Source organism: Bactrocera latifrons, unplaced genomic scaffold, assembly GCF_001853355.1.
Source record: "Bactrocera latifrons isolate USDA-ARS-PBARC rearing strain unplaced genomic scaffold, ASM185335v1 scaffold_117, whole genome shotgun sequence".
Classification (NCBI taxonomy): Eukaryota; Metazoa; Arthropoda; class Insecta; order Diptera; family Tephritidae; genus Bactrocera; species Bactrocera latifrons.
Window position 1 is genome coordinate 327016 of NW_017534597.1, and position 21687 is coordinate 348702.

The window sequence follows — 21687 nt, forward strand, 5'->3', positions numbered from 1 at the left end:
ATAATATATAGTGATTCTCTTTTTGTATCATCTTGTTTTGCAATTAGCTCCTTTTAACTCTCTCTCCTCTAAAATTAAATCGTTTCACAGTTATACTCAAACATATAGTATAAACATTCATACAGCACAACTTAACCGGCTTAATCGCATGTCCGTACGTTCATATATGAAACATAACATACTTTTTAAGTTTTTCTGTTAATTTAGTTGCTGCTTTGTTTTTGTGAATTTTGTAAGTCTAAATATGTATTTATGTACATATTCATACTTATATTTTATGTATATGCATATATATACTTTAATTTTTTACATATACATACATATTTTTTAATTCATTTATTGTTTTGTGTGTGCCTCTTAAAAGTAATTAGTGTTTTAATGTGATTCCTTGGGCCTCAAGTTACTACCTTCATCTTATACATTAATCAACAACCGCGTTTATGTTATCTATAGCTATATCGTTTTGTTGTTGTTGCTGTTCCTGCAATGGCTGCTGCTCAAGCTGTTTCGGCTGCTGCTGCTGTTGCTCTGCCTTAAGCGTTGGTATCTCCTCTTGCAGATTGAGCACCTGGACTCGCGGATTATAATAGCCCGCTAAGTAGTATGTATCATTATTATCATAAATGGATTGATATTGCTTCGAATCAGCACCGAATTTAGCGAAATAACGCTCAAACGGTAGTACTTCACAACGATGCGATATTGTCTGGACGTCGTTTTCGTCCTCGTGTGGTGATTCAAATAAAGCGCCCTGTGCAGAACAGATATTTATAAAAAAATGTTAATATTTAATGTTTTATTTTATGCTTTTACAAACAACATAGAGTTAATGTTAATTTTTAATTAATTCGGTAACTCTACTACTCGGAAGAAATTTGCATTAAAACTTTTCTTTATATAATATAATATTTGTATATTTTTTGTGGTTTTAATTACTCTTTGAGTTTTGATGCTTCTAAATATAGCTGAGCATGATATATAACTTTCTCGCCTTTCAAAAAGTAAAAGCAACTCCGTATATAAAGTAATTTAACATCAGCCCTTCAGCATTTTATTTATACATGCAATCGATTACATATGTATTCTTGTTTCTTACCGGATATTTAAGATTCGGACAGCCCGTTGTCTCTTCAGGATGGTAAAACCATCGAACACGCACTACTTTATTGCTGGACGTTGTCTCCCACATGGATTCAATGCGTCCAATATATGGCCTATCTGGTCTACCAGTTGATAAAAATACTGCACAATCCCCAACCTAAAATATAAATTAAATCCAAATTTATTGCAAATTTATGCTTGTGCTCGTTTAACAAACTTACAGTTATTGTTTCTTTTCCCCTTTTGATTGTTTTATAGAATTGTTTGCGGGCTCTGCCCTTAGTACCAGCTTTACGATACGCTTTACCCTGCCAACCCCAGAGCTGTCGCTCCGGCAGGAAAGCGGCAATTTTGCTGCCCTTTGAATTATTATGCTCCACCTCCTCATCACATTTGTTCTGGAAAGCAAAATATAAAAATAAAATGAAGACAAAGAGAAGCATGTTTACTTAATTACCTCATCCGATAGCTCGGACATCATATTTGAGGTGCTCTCCTCTTCCATATCTAAATGCTCAGTTTTAACTTTAGCATTTGACGCCGCCGTCGACGGCGCAGTTTCCATCTTAATTGCAGCCGCAGCGGGCAAGCCAGCCAATGCGCTTTGCGTTTGCGACTTGCTGTGAACAGCTACTGCTTGGAAGGCGCCACCCTGTGTTTGAGCCATTCGCGCCACTGCGGGCACGACGTGTTCTTCGGCAATGTCATCGACATCCGTTTCCATTAGCGCATTGTTGCTGTGATTATCACCAACTGTTGAAGCGTATTCTCGTTTACCTTTGTAAGTGGTCGGTGTGGACGTCAAGAAGCTGCCACTCGGCGTCAATCCGGCGTTTTTGATTACGAACGTATTATTAGCACCGTTAATCGCTTCACATTCACCATTTGCCTTGCGATGATGATGTTTCTTGTGCTTTTTGCGTTTTTTATGTTTGTGGTGTTTGCGATTACTCTCGGCGGCATCGTCCACACCATTTGTGCAATTCACAGTGGACGCGACTGACGGTAGCCCACCATTAACTGTCACCGTGGACACATTTGTATTTGCGCTAGCGTTTGCTGCCAGCGCTGCTGCTGCTTGCGTTTTCTTCTTCAGATTCTTAATGCGTTTCTTCTCCTTACGCTGGGCGCTGATGTCTTTCGCACTTTGTGTTGGCGGTTCGCTGCTGCATGTCGACGGCGCCGTGGCTGGCATATCGGAGAGTGCAAATGTGGAAATGTGATCGTGAACATCATTGGAATTGTGACTGCTACCGGAGCCGTTGGCGGTACGCGCACATGCGCTCGACTTCTTGTGCTTACCTAAAGAGTAGAGGGGATTATCGTTGTACTCTGAGGAGTTGGGACGTTCAAAAAGAAAAGAGAACGGAAAAAGTAGGGATACAAATTAAAACGCACGAAATACAGAATAGCAGATAAATCGAAAATCAAGATGAATTGAGGTTAATGAATGAATATGAAATTGATCGGAAATTTGTGGTTGTTGTAATTTTGAAGGGTGACACGAAAAAAATTAGACTTAAAAAATTCTAGAAAATCGAAGAACATACTTTTCGGAAGCGAAGAAATCTCTTCATCATCCACTAAACTTTGACCCAAAATTTCCGACCCTTTTTTCAATGAAACTGAAATGAATGAATGGGCGCAAAAGAGATGATTGTGTATGAATAATCCAATAGTACATTTCATAACACTTACCCACAATGGGATAATCACTTAGGAGTAAGCGTATATTCTGAAGACGTATGCGTCCACTGTCGCCATCGTCAAATTCCACGCTAACAGAATCGTTGGGTGTTTCACCATCATCAGACGATTCAGACTCAATAGCACGACCGGGATAAAGACAACGATACTGCTGACTCCAATAGGCACAAAGTCGTGTGCCAACAGGTACACTCTCCACAGATTTGGGCGCCACCTCCAGAATCTAAAATTGTAATAGTTTATGTACACATTGAACTCAAATACAAATTATAAATATTTTTAGTTGAGAGTTCCAAAAATATTTTAAGATTTTTGGCCTAACCAAGTGAGTTGCGAGAGTGTCAAGAAATTTTGACATGAACGATGTTATCATTATTTCCCTTAGCACAGAACTTGTAAGAGTCTTCGTAAACACTTAAAACGCTCATAATTTGTTGACATTTTTAAAAAGGGTTTGTCTGAGCTTTGAAAAACTTCGATTTGCTAATATTAAATAACACTAAGATAATTGTGAAATACTTACAGTATCCTTGAAGATCTCCTCACGCGACATTATATGCGACTTATTACCGCGTTCGCCATCCAATGTTATCGCGTACACGTCAGGCGGTTGTAGTGGTTTCATCACACCGGCATAAAAGAGACCACCCATGTCGGTCAGCACACGCGTTTCCTTTCTATATAAATGATCACTGGTCAGCATTAATTGGTGATCGCGTGGGTCTATCGCTTTTCGGTAAGATTGTTGTTGGGACTGTGGCGACTGTGAGATTTGAGTCACAGGTGAGAGATGCTGTTCCTGTCGTTGTTGCTTAGAAATCTGTTGTTTAACGTTCGTTCCTAATTTTTGTATTAGCGCTGAAGATACGCTGGTCGGACTCTGTTCCTCGGGCGAAGAAGAGTGCCCCTCTTTCAAACGTCTATTGGAGGCAACCGAAGCAGACGTTGACGTAACACCGACCATTAACTTCGGTTCTTTGCATACTATAGCCGAGCTTGTGGATTTATCCGCAGATGTGTGCTTTTGCGCATGACGCTGTGGTGTGCCACTATTTCGAATGTCGACGCCAAGTGATGCCGCCGCGACAGCACCCGCTAAAGCGCTGGGGCCTAATCGCACTGGTTTATAAACGGGCATGGATGTGCCCGTGGAGCTGGTGGCCGAAAGTGTGTTATTGTTGTCTTCTGAATTGTCGCATTCAGGGGGCGGAAATTGTGCGTGTGGAAGTGTGGGCGTGGCGGATGGCGGCTTCTCGCCGAAGCGTAGAAAACTGGAACGATTCAAGTAAGGCGTCGATGTAGAACCAACCACACCGCTATTAGTCGAGAATTTCGGAAACTTGTAATCACAGAGTGGTAAAGATGTGCCAGACGTACTGCAGGAGAGACCACCACCAACACTGCCAGTACTCAGTGAAGACAGTGAAAGTGTGGACTGTTGTTGTTGCAGTTGTTGCGCGGCAAGCAATTTTGCACATTTTTTCTTCTTCTTATTTTTGGATATCTCATCGAGCTTTCTCTTTTTCTTGCGATATTGACGCGTTATTTCCGCCAAACGTAAACGCATATCACTCTCCATCAACTCGAATATCTCTTGTGCATTGGCCCACTGACCGAAACGCAATTGAAAGTTGGGATCGATACGGTTAAAGGCGCCCTTCAATTCTTGTTGTAATTGTTCGTCCTCAAAGTCGACATCGTCAGAAGCGGAGGCAGACGCGGCCGCTGCGGCGGCTGCAGAGGCCAACAATTGTTGTTGTTGTTGCTTGTGTTTACGCTTCTCTTTGGCGTATTTCTTCTTGCTTTTCTTCGAGCAGCGCTGCGACTTTTTGCCAGCACCAGCCAGTGTGGATGACGAAGATGATTTTGATGATTTGGAATGTTTGTGCTTTTTGCGCTTGACTGGCGGTTCCACGCCACCGCCACCTCCAATACCGAGACCAAGACCACTCGTCGAAGGCAACTCGATACCTTCCATTGAGGGAAACGAAGATTGTTCCAATCGAGAAGGATGTGAATGGTTCTGTAATTCGGGCGTTTCTTGGCGGCCGAATGATGAAGTGGAGCGTGATAGTGGCGGCGACTCGCTTTCAGCGAACAAATTACCTCCACTACTCTGAACTTCTTCTTGGATGCGTTGTTCAGCTAGAGCACAGAGCAAATTCAAACCACCCAGGGGCTCTACCACCGTTGTGGGCACATTAGATGAAGGTGCGGCTGGGAGCGAATGGGCCAGCAAGGGCAACGGTGTTGATTGTCTCTGCATTTCAGCCTCTCTGGGCACACAGGAGTCGCAGCTGCCCGAAACCGGCTGCGGCACATCCGTTTGCTGTGTGATAAATTGTGGCATTTGTGACGGTAAGGATGGCACGACTGTTGATGATGACAATTCATCGCTCATTGAAGAAACGGGTGCGTCCATGAGGTCTACTGGTTCCTGCTTGACACGCACCATTGTCATACCAGCGCCTACGCCGATACCTTTATTTGCCAGCGTACTAGTGCTGATGTTAGAGAGCAGCTCCAGACCAGTTAGATCTTCTGGGCCGGATTGCTGCGGTTGCTGTTGATGTTCATTGTAATGAACTGGTTCATTACTTGGAAGCATTGGAACGATTTCACCAGCTGAAGACGATGGTGGAGGTTGTTGAGTTACAACTTCGTAACTTTCAGCTTCCCCATTCGCCGTGGCGTTGGCTGTGTTATGGCACACAATATTATTTGTTTCTGTCGTGGTTATCGTTGGCGTTGTTGTTATGGGTAGTCCATCAGCATCATTGGAGCAATGCACTCCAGCATTGTGGCAACTCTGCTTTGTCAACTCCAAAGGCTCGTGTATCTCGCCATCATTGTTGTAACTCGGCGAATTCATCGAATTCGCCTGTGAAGTGTGCAACTGTTGCTGTTGTATGGCAAGCGGACACGTTGAGTTCTCGTCATCACTACAGACCGGCGTATCGGTTTGTATATTAACATCTTGCATTTGTGGCTGTGGACCTGATTGAGGAGCTTGACCACTGTTGTTTATTGCACGCGGCACACCCACCACAATTCCACTCACCGAATGCGGCGGAGCAGCTTCTACCGGACTTGTTTTAAAATTGATTGCCGTTGTCTCATCCCCCAATGGCGTTGGTGGACCGATAGTGGCCGAAATTGCGGTTGGCGGTCCCGTAGTGCCACCGCCATTTATGAAAATACCTGTGGGGGTCACAGTTGTAGTGGCGCCAGCAACGTTGCCAGCTGTACCGCGCTGTAAAGATGCCGACAAATTGAGCAAAGCTGGCGATGGTGTCGATGTGGTCTGGAATAGTATTTGTGGTTGCAATTGTGGCCCGCCAGCAGCTACAGCCGCCGACTCCATAGTCGCCGACGTTGGAGGGGTCGGCAAACGCATTAAATTCAATGCCTGAGCATTAGCTGCAGCAGCATTGTGTAAATCCAACAGATTCGTTGTGTTTGTAGTCGTTTTATCCCGACCATCGAAATTCAAAGCCGTCGTCGTGCCCAAACTCGCATGATGGGGTTTTCCCGCTGCTACCGCCGCAGCCGCCATAAAATCCGTCGCACTCCATTCTTCGATTTTCAATGCGGCGGGCGGTAGGATCAACGACGGCGGTGGCGGCAAAGCAGCTGTGGACGGTGGTGGCACGGGTTGCGGTAGCGTCAATGTAGACTGTAGTGTTTTTTGTGGTTTCGGTGCTTCGAGTATATTGGAAGCGGACGCACCTGTAGTTGCCAAACTCAGAAAGCGGCTACTCGAACTACTCGTGTTGTTGCTGCTGTTAATACTGCCTATGAGGCTGCTGCCGCTGCCATTCGGTGGCATACCGCCCGGTGCGGCCAAACTCAAGTTTATTGAACTTGTGGTCTGTTGTGTATTAGTTTGCTGTTGATTGTGTTGGCAAAGTGTCGAAGTGGCAGCGGCGGCTGCGGCAGCAGCTGCAGCCGCGGTTAAGTAATTCGAGCCGAAAAGTTGGAGTGACGTGGCGTAAGACTGTGGCTGTAGCGTCGAGTGTGGGCTCATTGAAGGGAATATAAAATTGGGCGGCGGCTGTAGGGTGGCGGCCGCAGCGGCAGAAGCCGGCGTTGTACCCTGTGGTATGTATGATGGCCAAACGAAAGCCGCCGCCTGTTGGAACGGATCTGTGGGTGTATAGATTGGAAAATTTGATATGCCTATGTGGGTTTTTGAATTCGAGACGTGATTTTTTTTCGGTCAAATCAATTTTCAAATCAATTCAAACGTGGCAATAGCAATTTTGATACGATTTCGAATTATTTTTATTGATTTCATATCAATTGTAGCGGTCAAGTGGTGGTTGTGGTGGTGGTGGTTTGGTGGTTGTGGGAGATGGGATGGAAAAGAGGGTACCAAAGCAAATTAGTGAATGTGAAAATCGCAGGTTTTGTTGATTATTATTTTCTTGTCTTGTTAAGTACTCTTTTCAAATGTGAAAATGAGACATAGCAAAGCATTAAAATTATAAGCAGAATTATAAATAAGTATATATACACACATAGGTAAATATATATTAAGTGTACAGATAAGTATATGTATATAAGTAAGCGTTAATTAGGAGAGATATTTAGAAATATGTTTTCATTAGTTCAAAATGATAATAAATAAAATATTTAACTTCAGTCATAGAAATTAGCTACTAAACTGAGCTCCACAGACATTCTAGAAATCTAATAAGTATAAAAACTCCTTTCATACTATACTACAGTATTGATTATTAGGGGCATTATGGCATGATCAAACTACCGTAAGTTCCCATGTAACGTAAGAATTTAAGATCTACTTTTTTCTTGAAATTATGAAACCAATGATTTAGATTTCATGAAAGAATTACCGATCTTAGTGAATTTATTAGTAATTTTTCGTATCGTTAACGCTTTGGTTATCCGCCAGTCTTTCACAAGAGCACTTATAAATTATCTTGGACACAAACAGCAGACAAAAGGCGGACAATTAACAACTAGAGAGCAGCTTGTGCCCATTTTTTTAAGCAAAACGATACGAAAACAAACAGGTAAGCAAATATAAACGGGTGAGGATTAATTATCGACTGCAGATAAAAACAAGTGGCGAAATTGAAAACAAAAATATAACACACTTCATAATCGATAGCAAACAAAAGTGATCGGTAAATGTTATAGCTGTCGATTTTGTAAAAAAGTGTGGCAAATGGTTTCGGATGTAAAACGCGGTATAACTACAAAGCTGAAGACAATTTCGTCTATATTAAACCCAGTTGCAATATTGATAATTATGCTAGAATTGTAATATGACGCGGAAATTTATATTTAGAAAGCATTATCGATTTCAAACCCTAAGGTTAACGAAAAATATTCTTACAAAATCACTTTTTTGAATTTGTTAAAACGACCTTTTTTATGTAACTTGCCGCTTATTCTAACTCTAGACGCTAACATATCCACACTGTTATAAATTCGCTAGCGAAGCATATGTTTATGTTACTAGGTATATCGATGCTTATGGTGTGTTGTATGAAAATATGATGAAAGCGTTGGTGATGAAGATGAATTAAAGCTCTTTGCTATCACTTTTTAAATACGTATTAATAGAAGTGTGCGTTTAAATTGTTGAAAACATTTTGCGAGTTAGTATATGTGAACCTACCTAAGGCGGCTGGTGTAGCCGGCAAAAGTACCACCTGACTGCGACTTGCATCGCGCGAATACTGCAAACCCACAGTAGCTGGAGACATGGAAATCACTGACTCGATGGGAAGCGCATCTAAGGAGCATAAAGGAAAATAATTTGTTTATTGCAATTAATTGTGTATAATTAAAGCAGTAATTGGCAAGATTATACTAAGTAAAAAATTATAACTCACTTTGATATTGCCAAAAGGTTGAGGGTGCACGATTTACACTCTGAACACCAGCGGCGCTGAGCGCCAACTCCTCGGCGGTCGCTGAGCCAGTCACTAAGTCACCGTTGCCTGTAAAATAGATGTTGCTGCAGCCAGTGCTAACACCACCTGCAAAAAGGTGAAAAGAAAACAAAAATTGTTATTTCACAAGACCATAATCAGAAGAATATAAACCGTGAAGCAGACAAAAATTGCGCGCCTAAAAGTTTAGTACAACTGCTTAATGCCGACGCCCAAACGCCCGAAAGCAGTCTACAAAATTGTGAAAATTGCGGGAAAATCACTGAACTTTCACTTGCCACTCGTTAACTGCTGATAATTAATTCAAGGCGTAAGTGCCAAATAAATATAGAAAGAAATAATTTCCTGTAAAAATTTTGTGTGATGGTTTGTAATTGAACGCACAACTTCCAACAGTCAACTGAAATTCTGGAAATTCACTACGCAATATTTTGCATAGAGATGCATATGTGTGTAAGTATGTGCATAAGAAACCCTGTGAGTCAATGTGTATGTAAGTGCATCGGTGAGCAGCGCATTTGCGTTGACCTTGAACTATTTACCGGAGCTGCAGTTGTTGTTCCTGCCCGTAGATAATATGCAGAAATGTGCGAATTGGTGATTTTGACTAGATATCCGCTTGTTGTTGCTGTTGAGTTTGTTTGATATATTTGTTCTTTTTTTTTTTTGTGTATTATGTGGTGCATTTGGTCAACATCAAATTGTCCTTGCGGAGCAGAATTAAAAATAAATGTCTATAATAACATAGCATGGTGCGCACAAAGTCCCGCAATTTTTAAGTCGAGTTTCACATCTTGTACATAAGTGCATGATTATTGTTGTGTATAAATACAAACGGAAGGCCCGTGAGCTTTATTGCTTTTCCTAAGGTAGAACTTCTTTATGAAAACGAAATATTATCTTTTAATTGTTATTTCCAGCAACTGATCTAGGCTGCAATAGTTTCAGCGTTACGCACAGCCACACTTTAGCGCACTTCACAAGGGCAGGTAGCTAGTGGGTGTAAATGATAAATGAACATAACTTTGGTCTTAATGCGATTCAATGCCAACGAATGAAGGACAAACAAAATAAAATTATGTGCATCCCTGTGGTCATTAATATACATATATTTATGTGCGTATGTATGAGTTTGGTGAAATTGGTAAATGTTATGTCAATTTATTTGATTAGTTATTTTTTCCGCATATGTAGCCTGCATATCGAAAAATAAACAAAAAAGTAGAAAGTATGTTAGAGCTTTGGCTCCCTCTTCAGTTTTAAAAAAGTATGGACCATAATAACTTCAACGTACATAATAAGTATACAGGTATATCTCCTCAGATAATAATTATTTCTGAATTTAAGAGAACCTGCAGCATTTTTTTTTTCAAAAATTGTTAGCATTGTAATACGGCGTTAAAGTGTTACATTGATTTAAAAAAAAATTGATCCGAGTAATAGTTTCGGAGGTGCAGCCTTGAGAACTTATGCGCTCGAGGCTAGCTAAACCAATGCGCTGTCTTTAAACGCGTTTATCTCCAAACTGTGTTTTTGAAGTCGGTTATCAAGATTTTGTCGAAAACTACTCATCCGATCTTCATGAAATTTTACACAGGTCTTTGAGATACAATTTTTAGAGACTTGAACAAAGGACTTTTTTCGATAACAACTGTTTGAAATAAAAATCTCCCCAAATTTTTACTGAAATTAAATTTTTTTTTTTGTAAAAATGTGCCAAAAATCCAATTATAAATTTTTTTCTCCTTCGTTCAAGTTCTAAGTTAAGGTTTTTAAGTAAAACTCTTATTTTTTCACTTTAGATGATCCTGTAAGGAGCTATTCTGCCAACGCATCTTTTTACCGGAAATGTCGTCGCAAAGGCCGAGTTTAAAATATTTTTTTTACAAAAAAATGTCAAAGGTTCTTTCTTAATAGTGAATGTTTGTAACAATAAAAAATTCTAATACAATATTTTATTTTTTATATTATATAAGAAAAACATTTTTTGGTTTTTGTATTAAACTTTCAAATTTAGTCCTTAGGTATACTGGATAAAAAATCTCAACGCATGTGTTTACTTTACCACTTACTTTGGCAGCTCAATGTTCTATAATATATGATGTATACCTCCAAACAAAAACACCTTAAATGATGAAGCTATTACGGATATTACTCAAGGATAAAGCTTCAAGAAATTGAAGGCGCGACGATATGGCCATTATTTTTTAATAGTTTGCTTCAATTGCTATTTTCAACACGAGGAAGCGCTTGAGCAAAACAGCACATACAGTTTTTCTAACCCACGAAATTAAGTAAATTTAAGGGGGAATACTCAAATTTTGGAACCGATCAACATTATTTGGACTCTACGCCACGAAAATTAACCCTTGAAAAGTGCTTCGCTAAGTTTTAATGAGGCGAAATGAGCACCGAAGACGATGAAGACCCTTCTAAAGAGCCTGTTACCGACGAAAACATCAAAAAAGTTCCCAAAATTATTTCGGATGCCAGTAAAGTTGTTCGAAAAAGCTGTGATTCTAAAGATATGACGTTCTCTTCTTTGGATTTATTGTGAGGGAATATTTGGGTATGACAAAGTTTTGTGCAAAGTGGGGCCCACCAGTTCATCGACAAGTTTTTAAAAAGTTTATAAGAACTTTACACTTGCCAAATTAAATAAAAAAAAAATTCAAACTTCAACTTTCTCACTTCACTCAAAAATTGTATGAAGTATAATGTGCGAAATTTCACAAGTTTCTAAAAGATACCGACAAAACTATATAAATAAAAAACCTGTTTTTAAGGCATATAAATTCTGGATTTTATAATGCAAAAACAAAACACATACATACATAATAGCAACAAATGAAGCACATATTGTCCAAAATCGCAAAATTGTAAATAATATAAAATAATACAACAAGAAAAGTGTGAGTGTGTGAAAATGAGTGTTTCCGATGCAAGCGGATTAAATGCCCTTTGACTCCACCGATTTCTGGTCTTCAAGTTCGTTGAAAACCTGCTCATTTTGGCAGTTGTGTAGGTCTATAATAAGTCTATTTAAATTCAATGATAAATCAATGCAAAATTTTTCAAGTCGCTTGCGTATACAGATGTACAAACATATAGTACCTATGTATATAAGATGCATTATAGAAATTTTTATAAAGAATAGTCACTGCGAATGAAATAGGTAAAATAATACGGTTGTGCTCGATCATCAAACGTCACTACCAATTAGTTATATATATATATAATTATATTCATATGTATGTATGTATTGCCGTATATTCGCGTACCTAAATGTATTTGCGGTTAAGAGGTTTTGAAGTTGGGGTAACGAATTTATGTACTCTATCTTGGGCCATGCTGTGGCGTGATATATCCCGCTATATGTATTTGTTGTTATAATTACCCATTTGAGATGCTAAGCAAAAGTAAGCTGCTCATTCAAATACATTTGTATATATGTACGTATATGTATGTTGATACACAAACGGTCAAAATTATAGACACTTATAAAAACTTTAATATTACCCGTTTTTTTAATACTTATTAATTTAATTGGCTTTCTGAGGGGAATGCCCAAACAAAGGTGTCATCACATAATATGAAATATTTAGAAATATCATAAAAATTTTGCATGAAAAGCAACGAATTTGTTGCCTGACCACACCCCTTCTGGAAGTTTCATTAAATTATCATACACATTCTCCAATACATACGACATAAAATAAATCGGACACACCCGAATACGGCCAGGTGAAGTTATGCACTGTTATCGCCCCATTTTTGATACAGACCCACAGCTAAGAAGATTTAATTGTAACAAATACCGAAAAAGACTTTTCGTATTTTATCAATAGATGACGTTGCAGTCGTATTGCTCCTGTTCTAAGAATCACATTGTAGTATTGGAAAGGTGCGATTTTAAACTTAATTTAACCAAAAAAAATTAAATTCGGGGAAGTTGAAAAAAAGTTACAGCTGTTCAAAAATGAGTGAAAATAGTGAAAATATTCGCTATATTTTGAAATGTTTGTATAAAAAATTTCGTCAAGATATATCGTCAAATGTGAAAGTTTTACATGCAAGAACTTGATTCCGATCGTTCAGTTTGTATGGCAACTATATGTTATAGTGGTCCGATATCGGCAGTTCCGACAAATGAGCAGCTTCTTGAAGAGAAAATGACGTTTTCAAAATTTCAAAACGATATCTGAAAAACTGAGGGACTAGTTCGTATATATACAGACGGACAGACAAACAGACGGACATGGCTAAATCGACTCGGCTCAACATACTGCTCATTTATATATATGTATATATACTTTGTGAGGCCTCCGACGCTTCCTTCTGGGTGTTACAAACTTCGTGGCAAACTTATGGTACCCTGTTCAGGGTATAAAAATTTTAAAAAAGGATGAACCATTTCTTTTTTCAAATACATAGATTAAATAATGTATTTTGCTAAGTTGGAGGAATTTTTGTATTTCTAACCCGGATTTTTATTCGGTACAGGACTATAAACTCGGCAGAATTCTGCCGCTAGAACAACATCAATCACCAGATTTGGCTACTTGTGATTTTTTCTTGTTCCACAGCCGCTTCGTGAAACCCGTTTTCAGTCGATCGAAAAGTATTTTCCTAAAAAGTGTTTTCGTGAGCAAAACTGGAAAAATCGTAACATAAATATATTACAACTGGTAGGGATTACTTTGAACATTTTGCTTTTTTTTTACAATTTTCGGGTGCTTTTTGTCAAAATATATATCTATATACGTACATAAATATGTATATTGTATAACATTCCAAACCCATACTACACTAACTATGCAATAACTGTAATATGGCTGCATATTGTTATTTGAAGAAACACTTTAAGGGATACACGGTACGTTTATTTGCCCTCTTCACTTAAAGATAATTGAGATTATTGGTTGGTCGACTCATTTTTGATCGTATACTAAAATTGTATTTTTGCTCTTTAGAATTATAACGGCGCGTCGGACATTTATGCGAGGAAACGATTTTTCGTTATCGAAGAAAAAAGCTTATCAAGATATGATTGACATTTCAATAAAACAGCGGGAACAATACATTTACTCTCGAATTCACTCTATTAATAGCATTAATCGCCAACTTCACACAACAATGAAAGTTTCCATCAGTGAAAACATGGTTTTTCGTTTGTCAATACACTCGAAAGGAAATATCTAATCAAATATTTTATATCGCATTACAGGCATTCGCCCACCATTAATTTATAGACTCATTAGTACGCATTTTAGGAAAATTGGACGTAAGAAAGACATTAATGCAATTTTTAATTTCATTCAAGCACTTGATGTGCCTACCACGAAAGGTATTACAAATAAAACATGCACGAAAAGAGTGCTACACAAAGGGGGGTGGGGAAGTCGAAAACATGTCTCAGCATCAAGTGGGTATGTTTCCATATGGTCGCACCGCACAGCAGCATCATACCTACGACCATGGCAATGGCAATGCTGCGTGTTAGGAATGTAAGTAGAATATAAAGGCGAAGCAAAAGAAAGTGGAAATATGTACATGGTACACAAAGGGAACGCAGCATCCATCCCTTTAGTATGCCTCCAAAAATCGCCCGGCAAATTCACCTACGCTGTGTGCTGCATCGAACGATTTCTCGCTATTATTTTGTTGACATACCCACCTTGCGAAACAGTAACGAGAATACTCAATGAGAATGCCGGCGGCAACGATGGCGTTGGTGGCGGGCAGACAAAGGAAAAAGCAAAACACAAAACAACTTTGGCGAACAACATTGTAAATACACCCCATGTGCAAACAACAACAGCGATACCATATGACTTTTTTAAATAAGAAATATGTTATGTTGAAATGTGACGACGATGGGTAAAGTAAGCTTTCTAGACTTTCACTTACTTGCATAGGGGTGAAATCAGTGGACGCCCCTGCCGGGGGTGGTGTACACATATTCTGCTTGGGCACATGCAAGCATGCTTGGAAAGGAAAGAAAAGGCGCAAAGCGAACAACAAAAGAAAGGATACGCTGAAACATTGTATATACATATATTTACGATGCGGAAGAAAGGAGCTGAGAAACTGAATATGCAACTTTACTTATACTCACAAAAACGGTACATGTCCATTCTATCTTCGACTTCTTGCCTCAACAATCAGATGTCTGGAGAGCTAAGCGCCGCAGAGGTGGGCGAAGGGGAAAAAGTGGCAACACAATTTCAATGAAAGTCCTTACAAGAGCAGCTGAATAAGTCGTTATTGATCACACGCTGCTCTTCCAAATAAATGTATGTACTTAATCTGGCACAGCCACTGCTTCCCGCCCACATTTCAAATTAATTCTTTATTCATTATTTTAAAGAATCTACTAAAAATCGTTTATCAACGCATTTTGATCGCCTTCGCTGTGAGGGCCGTTGGGTGTGCGACTACCACTCGATACGTCGTGAGTGTTCAAATTACAACAAAATAAAACTCGACTATCGTATGGATCCGGTGTAACCAAACATTTCGTATTCTCGCATCTTGGAAAATCTTTATATTAATATTATATGGTTCCCATTGATTCGATTCTACCTATTTTCATTAATATATCTCACAGATTGTCCAATATTTGCGCAATAAGAATTGGGGTACACGAATTCGGTATTTGGAGGGCTTGAATGGCTGTAGTCCGATTATGAGAATTAGCAAAGTTCATAGTTGTATCCGGATACATTCTATGGAATTTTATTTGTATACTCTAAAATGAAAGAATCAGATGGAATTTAAAAAAACGTTATATATTAGGTCTACAACTTTGCTTCCGCCTTTTTTTTTTTTGTAATTTTAAGACTTTATTGTATAATGTCCAAAAATGTTTTCCCTTATTCCCTCAAAAAGCAATGCTTAATTAACACACGAAATACTTTATGATCCATTTTTTGTAAACTAACACAAGTTGCTTTAAAAAAATTCCATATTTTTTAATATCTAATAGAAATCATATAGATGGTACTAGGAGAGTAATAGTATTATCTATGTATGTGTCAGCCTCAGTAAAGCGTGGACCGGTTCTCAGCCGCACTTTCCTTGGAATTAAAAAAGAAAAGCAAAATTTCCCGCAAATGACGGGAATTCGGCTCAAAAAGTGACATTTTCAGTTAAGAATACATTTGGGATGCAAACAGAAATGTCCAAGATCGATATAAAAAGATTTAATCGACCAGTGCTTGGCCCTAGAGACACCTATTGGAAAACGGCAGAAGCAAAGTTGTAGATAGATGTAATAGAAAGTAGCCGCGGTTGTGGTCCGATTTTGTCCATTCGCAATGTAACATAGTAACGTCGAGGTAATGTTATGTATCAAATTTTATTGAATTGGTCAATTTTAATATCAATTTAGTGTCTCTGACACGTTTATTTATTTGGTATCGCACTTTTACTAGTTTTTAACATAACCGTTATATGGGGAGTGCACGGGGTTATCATCCGCTTTCAACCATTTTTACACTTTCAAAGAGGGCTAAAAATTTTTGTTTTCAGCAAATTTGATTGATTTGTAGATATTTACATTAAACATATAAGAGCTTGAGGCTACGTCCCTTTTTAAAAATTTTCAAATCACACATTTCGTCATCCTGATTATTTATACGTACACATATGTAACCTTAATCTATCCCGATAAGTTTTATGTAATACAAGCAACCGTTATGTGAACAAAACTATTATACTCCGTAACAACATGTTGCAAGAGTATAAAAATGTGATTCTATTCCTAAGACAGAAAACATTATCATAAAGACAAAAAAGCCGACGGCTTTAGTAAATATTAAGAAACACAAATCTGCAAAGGTGATGTTCGGTTACCAGTTGGGGAAGATGTTAGTGCCAATTTAGAGTGCGTCCATAAGTATGTATGTATATATGTATTTGTGTATCTATGTATAATCGCTTTACAAGTACATATAAGCCCTCAACCGAATTGAGTGCTAACGAAGGAATTCCCATGACAAATTTATATAATCTGGTTAGTGCTTTAAATCAACACGGTAATGAGACATATTAAACGGCATGCTTATAAAGCCGCGTCTCTTTATCTCTTTGATATACCAAAGGTAACCCCAAACAACTAAATATTTATCCATTCATCAAACCTACCACCAATAAAACCAACTATGTAGCATTGTAAACCTCTATACTTTCTGTTTCCACCATCCGGCCAAGCCCTCACTCCATTTCCGTTCCATTCAACCACCATTATAAATTTATGCGTAGGCATTATGTCGCAAAGATTGTAGTCGAAATTAATAATAAAAGTTAAAGTATACATTTTTTGACTAAATCAAAAACAAGAAGAGGGTGGTACATACATACATACATAAATTTGTTGTTGTGAATGTTGTGTATGGGGTAAACCGTCAGAAGGCCACTTGAAGTGACAAAATAAAAGAAAAATATAAGAATGCGTACAGTAGTGATCACGAAAATAGCATACTTCTCTTAAATTCTGAAATCTTTACTGTGAAACTGAAACCTTATAATTACCGCATAGTAAATTATTTCACGAAAAATCGATTAAATTATTATTTCTGGATACTTTTAGTAGGAAACTTTAACATCAAAACATTTTTCAAATACCGCTCTACAATGTGATGATTTTTTTAACATCAATTTTGAAAAATACGAAATAATTTGTTGTATATAACTTTTACTTTATTCACATAAACTGATTTCATATTGCATAAACTAATTTTATTCGCTATCATTGAGTTCGCCACCGCTTTTCTGGTCTTTTTTAACCAGTTTAAATAAAAGAATTTCTGAATTAAATAAAAAGTTTTATATTTTATTTAGCTTAGCCTTCGGCCTTTAGCCGAAAAGGTAACAGTATCCAACAGATGAAAGATATATATATTTAATATTACATAATTAAGATTGCTTTCCGGCCTAAATAAAATAAAAAAATAGGTCTAATATTATTTTAACACAGTATACAAATTATTATTACTATAAAAAGCGCACCCTATATTATTTTGTGTGTAATTCGTTTTGAATGTTGAAATTGCAATATCAAGGTATTCTATTTATGGCATCACCACTGTACCATATGCTTTGTAAATATCGTAAGAGACCCTCACTTAAAAGACGTCGACTACGAATCGTGGACATTTTTATGTTTTTCTATGCGAAAGTCAGCCCGCATAACTAAAATCCCTTAACCCTTTCACATTGTTTAAAATATTTATTGTACATTGAATAAAACAACAAAATTAAGGGTGTATACGCTTCATTCTAGCTTCACTAATATTATTATTTATTATATATAAGTATTTAACAACCTTTCGTATATTGTATAACCAAAAAAAAAAACCATTTAAGTGCTACTTTGAGAATTAATGTTTTTAAAGTCAATATTATGATTTTCTTTGAAATCTCTTTCTTTGTTTTATATACCTTAAGCATAAAGTTAACCAATTTTTAAAGCTGCAATAATGCGAACTTAACAAACCTATAGTTATTCTCGCACGTATAACTTACCTAAATCCGCTACGCGTATACCAAAGCAATTCATATCCTTATTAAGCGTTTGCTGCATTGGAATCGGTGCAGCATTAGAGAGTGTGCCCGCCGTTTCTTGTGGTCGTTTACGCGCCACGGCAATGCCAATAGGCACCGTATTATCTATAAACAAAGAATCGAAAATAGCAAGTTAACCACCTAAGTCAAACAATGTCGTTAAAAAAATACCACAAAAACAAATAACGAAAAAGAAGTTAAAGTCATTAATGTATTATTTATACATACACACCATACATACTGTGAGCATAGGTATGGATGACTGAGTAAATTTGAATAGTGTAATGCAGGTTATATTTTTTTTCTATGAATTAACATACTTGTGTTAGTCATTGTTGGCGCTGCGGCAAGTGTATTCACAGTTGGTGTTTTATCCATTTCATTCACCTTCGGTGAGGAAGCCTCAATCTTCACTAGCGTTGTTAGCGTTGACGACGATGACATTGTTTTGGAAGCCGCTGATATGGAAGCCGAACAGCTCGATGTTGATGAGGCTACACCAACACCCAAGCCAACTCCAATACCAATGCCACTGCCACCTGTCGATGATGTAGACACGTGATGCTGCTGGTGATGCTGTTGCTGTTGTGTTTGATGGCAATTAGCAGAGGTAACCTCCGAAACTTGGCAAGGTTCGCGTTTAATTTGTACGAATGTATAACTAGTTGAAGTGGAATTGGTTTGTTGATGGTGGTGATGTTGTTGTTGTTGTTGATGTGGATGATGATGATGGCCAGCATTTGCACCACTTAATGGTGATGTAGTTGTTGTGACAAAATGTGGACCACCAGCAAGACTAAAAGGCTCTAAATGCAACGGCGCTCCATTTGCCGTCGCCGTGGAGGGTAGCAGAAACGTTGTAGTAGCCGCAGCAGTGCTGCGTTCAAAATGCTCTGTGGCAGCAGCGACGGCAACCGAGGATCCCAACAAATCCGTAGCGGTGGAGGTGCTATGACCATTGAATGTTGCCATTTAATTGCGATCACTAACAATAATTCTATAATTATTTATTATTTTCTGGTTTTCGATCTTCTAACTTTTAAGGTTGCTTGACAAATCAACAAACTGAAAACAACGTGCTTGCTTTCGTGATTTGCCGTCGCAAAATTTCGTTTTGTTAAATTTCTTACTGCTTTTTCTAATGTGGGAATTTTTACGAAGGACTGCATCGCTCGCGACTGAATTGCGACGCAATTTCACTGAAAACATTTTCTAAATGCAGATCTTTTGCACTATAACTTATTTTGATTTGAAAGTAGTTGATTACTTTTCTCGTTTTAGCTACATTCTCGCAATACTTTCTACACACATGTCTGTAGTTAAGCACTTTCATAAAAAAAAATATGTATGTAATTCACGAAACTGATTCGTTGTGGCGCTTTATAACTTTTCCATTTATTAATTAGTTGGAATTTTAAACATATACACAAACACATGTAAAATGACATAATCCCGCCTCTGTGGTTTAGCGATGCGGTGGCAAATGCGACGGTTGGTCGAAAGGCCCCCCTCGGTGCAAATATATCTTTGGACCGTTTCCAATTCACTGGCCAGCAGCACCTTAAAATCTTTTTAAACACTTGTATTTTATGTATTTTCAAGTCGGATTCAAACGTTCCCAAATATCCTCTTAAAGTTTTTATGTTTAAGTATGCGAAAAACACGCGCGCGCCTTTCAATTTCGCAAATTCGAGTTCCAGGAATTTAACTTTATTTTTTATTGCCGAATACAAAGCCGCGGCCAAAACTGGCTGGCTGGCTATTTGGTTGGTTGGCTGGTTATTTAGCGAAATACACTCGTAGTTTTGCCGTCGCGAAATATGCGAAAATACAACGACGACAACGACCAACGATGATGGCAGCAACGTCAACGACAAAAAAGCAAGTTTTCACTTTTGCCTTTGCCGTATTCTCGGGTGCACAAACACTTAAACACGCCCAATCATACACAGATACGGCGACACGATACTGCACTGCATTAATGCTCAGCCACTCCACTGGCTCCTTTTTCGTTGAATTGACTTTGCGTGTTTTTATAATAATCTAACTCTTTATTCATTTATATTTTGCAATGTATTTTCTCTTATTTTCCCGCATAAACCATTTTTTTCGTTGGTACGTATGCCTTCAATTGAATAGTGAATTGTGCGATTCTTTTGCATCCGTACGTCAAGCATTTCATTCACTTGCTATCGCTCACTTCTTCATCGTATTGCGTCAATTTCAATTCCTTCTTCGATGTTACCTTTCTCAGGCAGATCCTCCACCTCCTCTACTAACAGGTATAAATTTATTTTTATTGCTATTTACTATCGCTTTGCTTTCCATTTCTCCTCTTTGTRCGAGTTTCTAGCCAGTTCTTTTGCTCGCTCTTCTTTTATCTCCTCCAGCAGTTTTTAACCATTTCCGTTTCTTCTACAAACACACTCCTCCACTTTGCCTAGTGACCTATTCAACGTATTAGAACTTACTATTTGCATTTATTTCAATTCACTTATCAATTACACTTTGCACATGCACTAAATTAAATGTTTCCAAACAAAAATCCATCAAAATGTAACAGAAATATAAATTCTCTATTTGTTTTTATTACCGATTCCGAAGCTATACTGAACTCCGCGTTGTCAAAGTACATACTATGTTGCCGGGTGTTTACTAACTTGGACGGCGGCGTTATAAGAAAGACGGCGACTCAGAAACAGCTGAGCGAGATGTCAAAAGTGAATGACGCTGATATTTTGATTTTCGTCGGCGGAATATAAACAATTGAAATTTCAAATTATAGAATACACATTTAAGAATAAAATTTTTAATAACGATAACACATTTATCAAAGACAATCAACCTATGGGAAAGCATTGTACAAAATATTTGATAACATATTTTGAAATTTTTAATGGTTATGATTAATTATGATAAATTAACCTATCGAATAAAAATTGCTTATAAAATAAAATAGTAATAAAGTCAAATAATCTATTTACATACATATGTATATAACGCCTTGACATCTGCTGAAGTAAATACTCACCTGCGTACCAGTGGCACCGTTGCGTAAATATTTACGAACGGAAGAAAAAGTCAAAAGCGACGAACGCAAAACAGAAAAAAACACATTTCATTGCATTTAAGGATTGCATATTTTTGTTTTTACCGTATTCGACAAATGCCGGCTTACGACAAAAACTGATATTTACCTTCCAAAACAACGAGGGAAGTTTCGAATGCTATGCTGGAGCTCTCCTATGTACATATCGGTTTTTCTTTTATAAAGTTATAAAAAAATTATATATATGTATATAAATATATATGTATATATATAAGATCGTACATCGACAGGAGTAATATAGGCAATAATCATATCTGTTTGAATATTTTAGCTTCTGAT

The 21687-nt window shown here is 37.8% G+C and overlaps 1 protein-coding gene across 6 annotated transcripts; it reads right to left on the reverse strand.

The window, feature by feature from the left end:
- Positions 1 to 280: 280 nt before the first annotated feature.
- LOC108978052 (protein winged eye) lies at positions 281 to 21034 on the reverse strand. 6 transcript variants are annotated; one of them, XM_018948142.1, is made up of 11 exons: positions 18620 to 21034; positions 18261 to 18404; positions 8673 to 8819; positions 8456 to 8572; positions 3332 to 6954; positions 2800 to 3031; positions 2652 to 2726; positions 1559 to 2433; positions 1323 to 1499; positions 1097 to 1258; positions 281 to 751 (listed from the first exon to the last, which is right to left on the reverse strand). In XM_018948142.1, exons 1-11 carry the CDS (start codon positions 19269 to 19271, stop codon positions 422 to 424), a joined length of 6534 nt encoding a protein of 2177 aa, XP_018803687.1. In that variant the 5' UTR covers positions 19272 to 21034; the 3' UTR covers positions 281 to 421. The 6 variants fall into 6 exon arrangements, with proteins under 6 accessions (XP_018803687.1, XP_018803685.1, XP_018803684.1 ...); XM_018948140.1 differs by having other exon boundaries at positions 1559 to 2403; positions 3332 to 6987; XM_018948139.1 differs by having other exon boundaries at positions 3332 to 6987.
- Between the last annotated feature and the right edge of the window lie 653 nt (positions 21035 to 21687).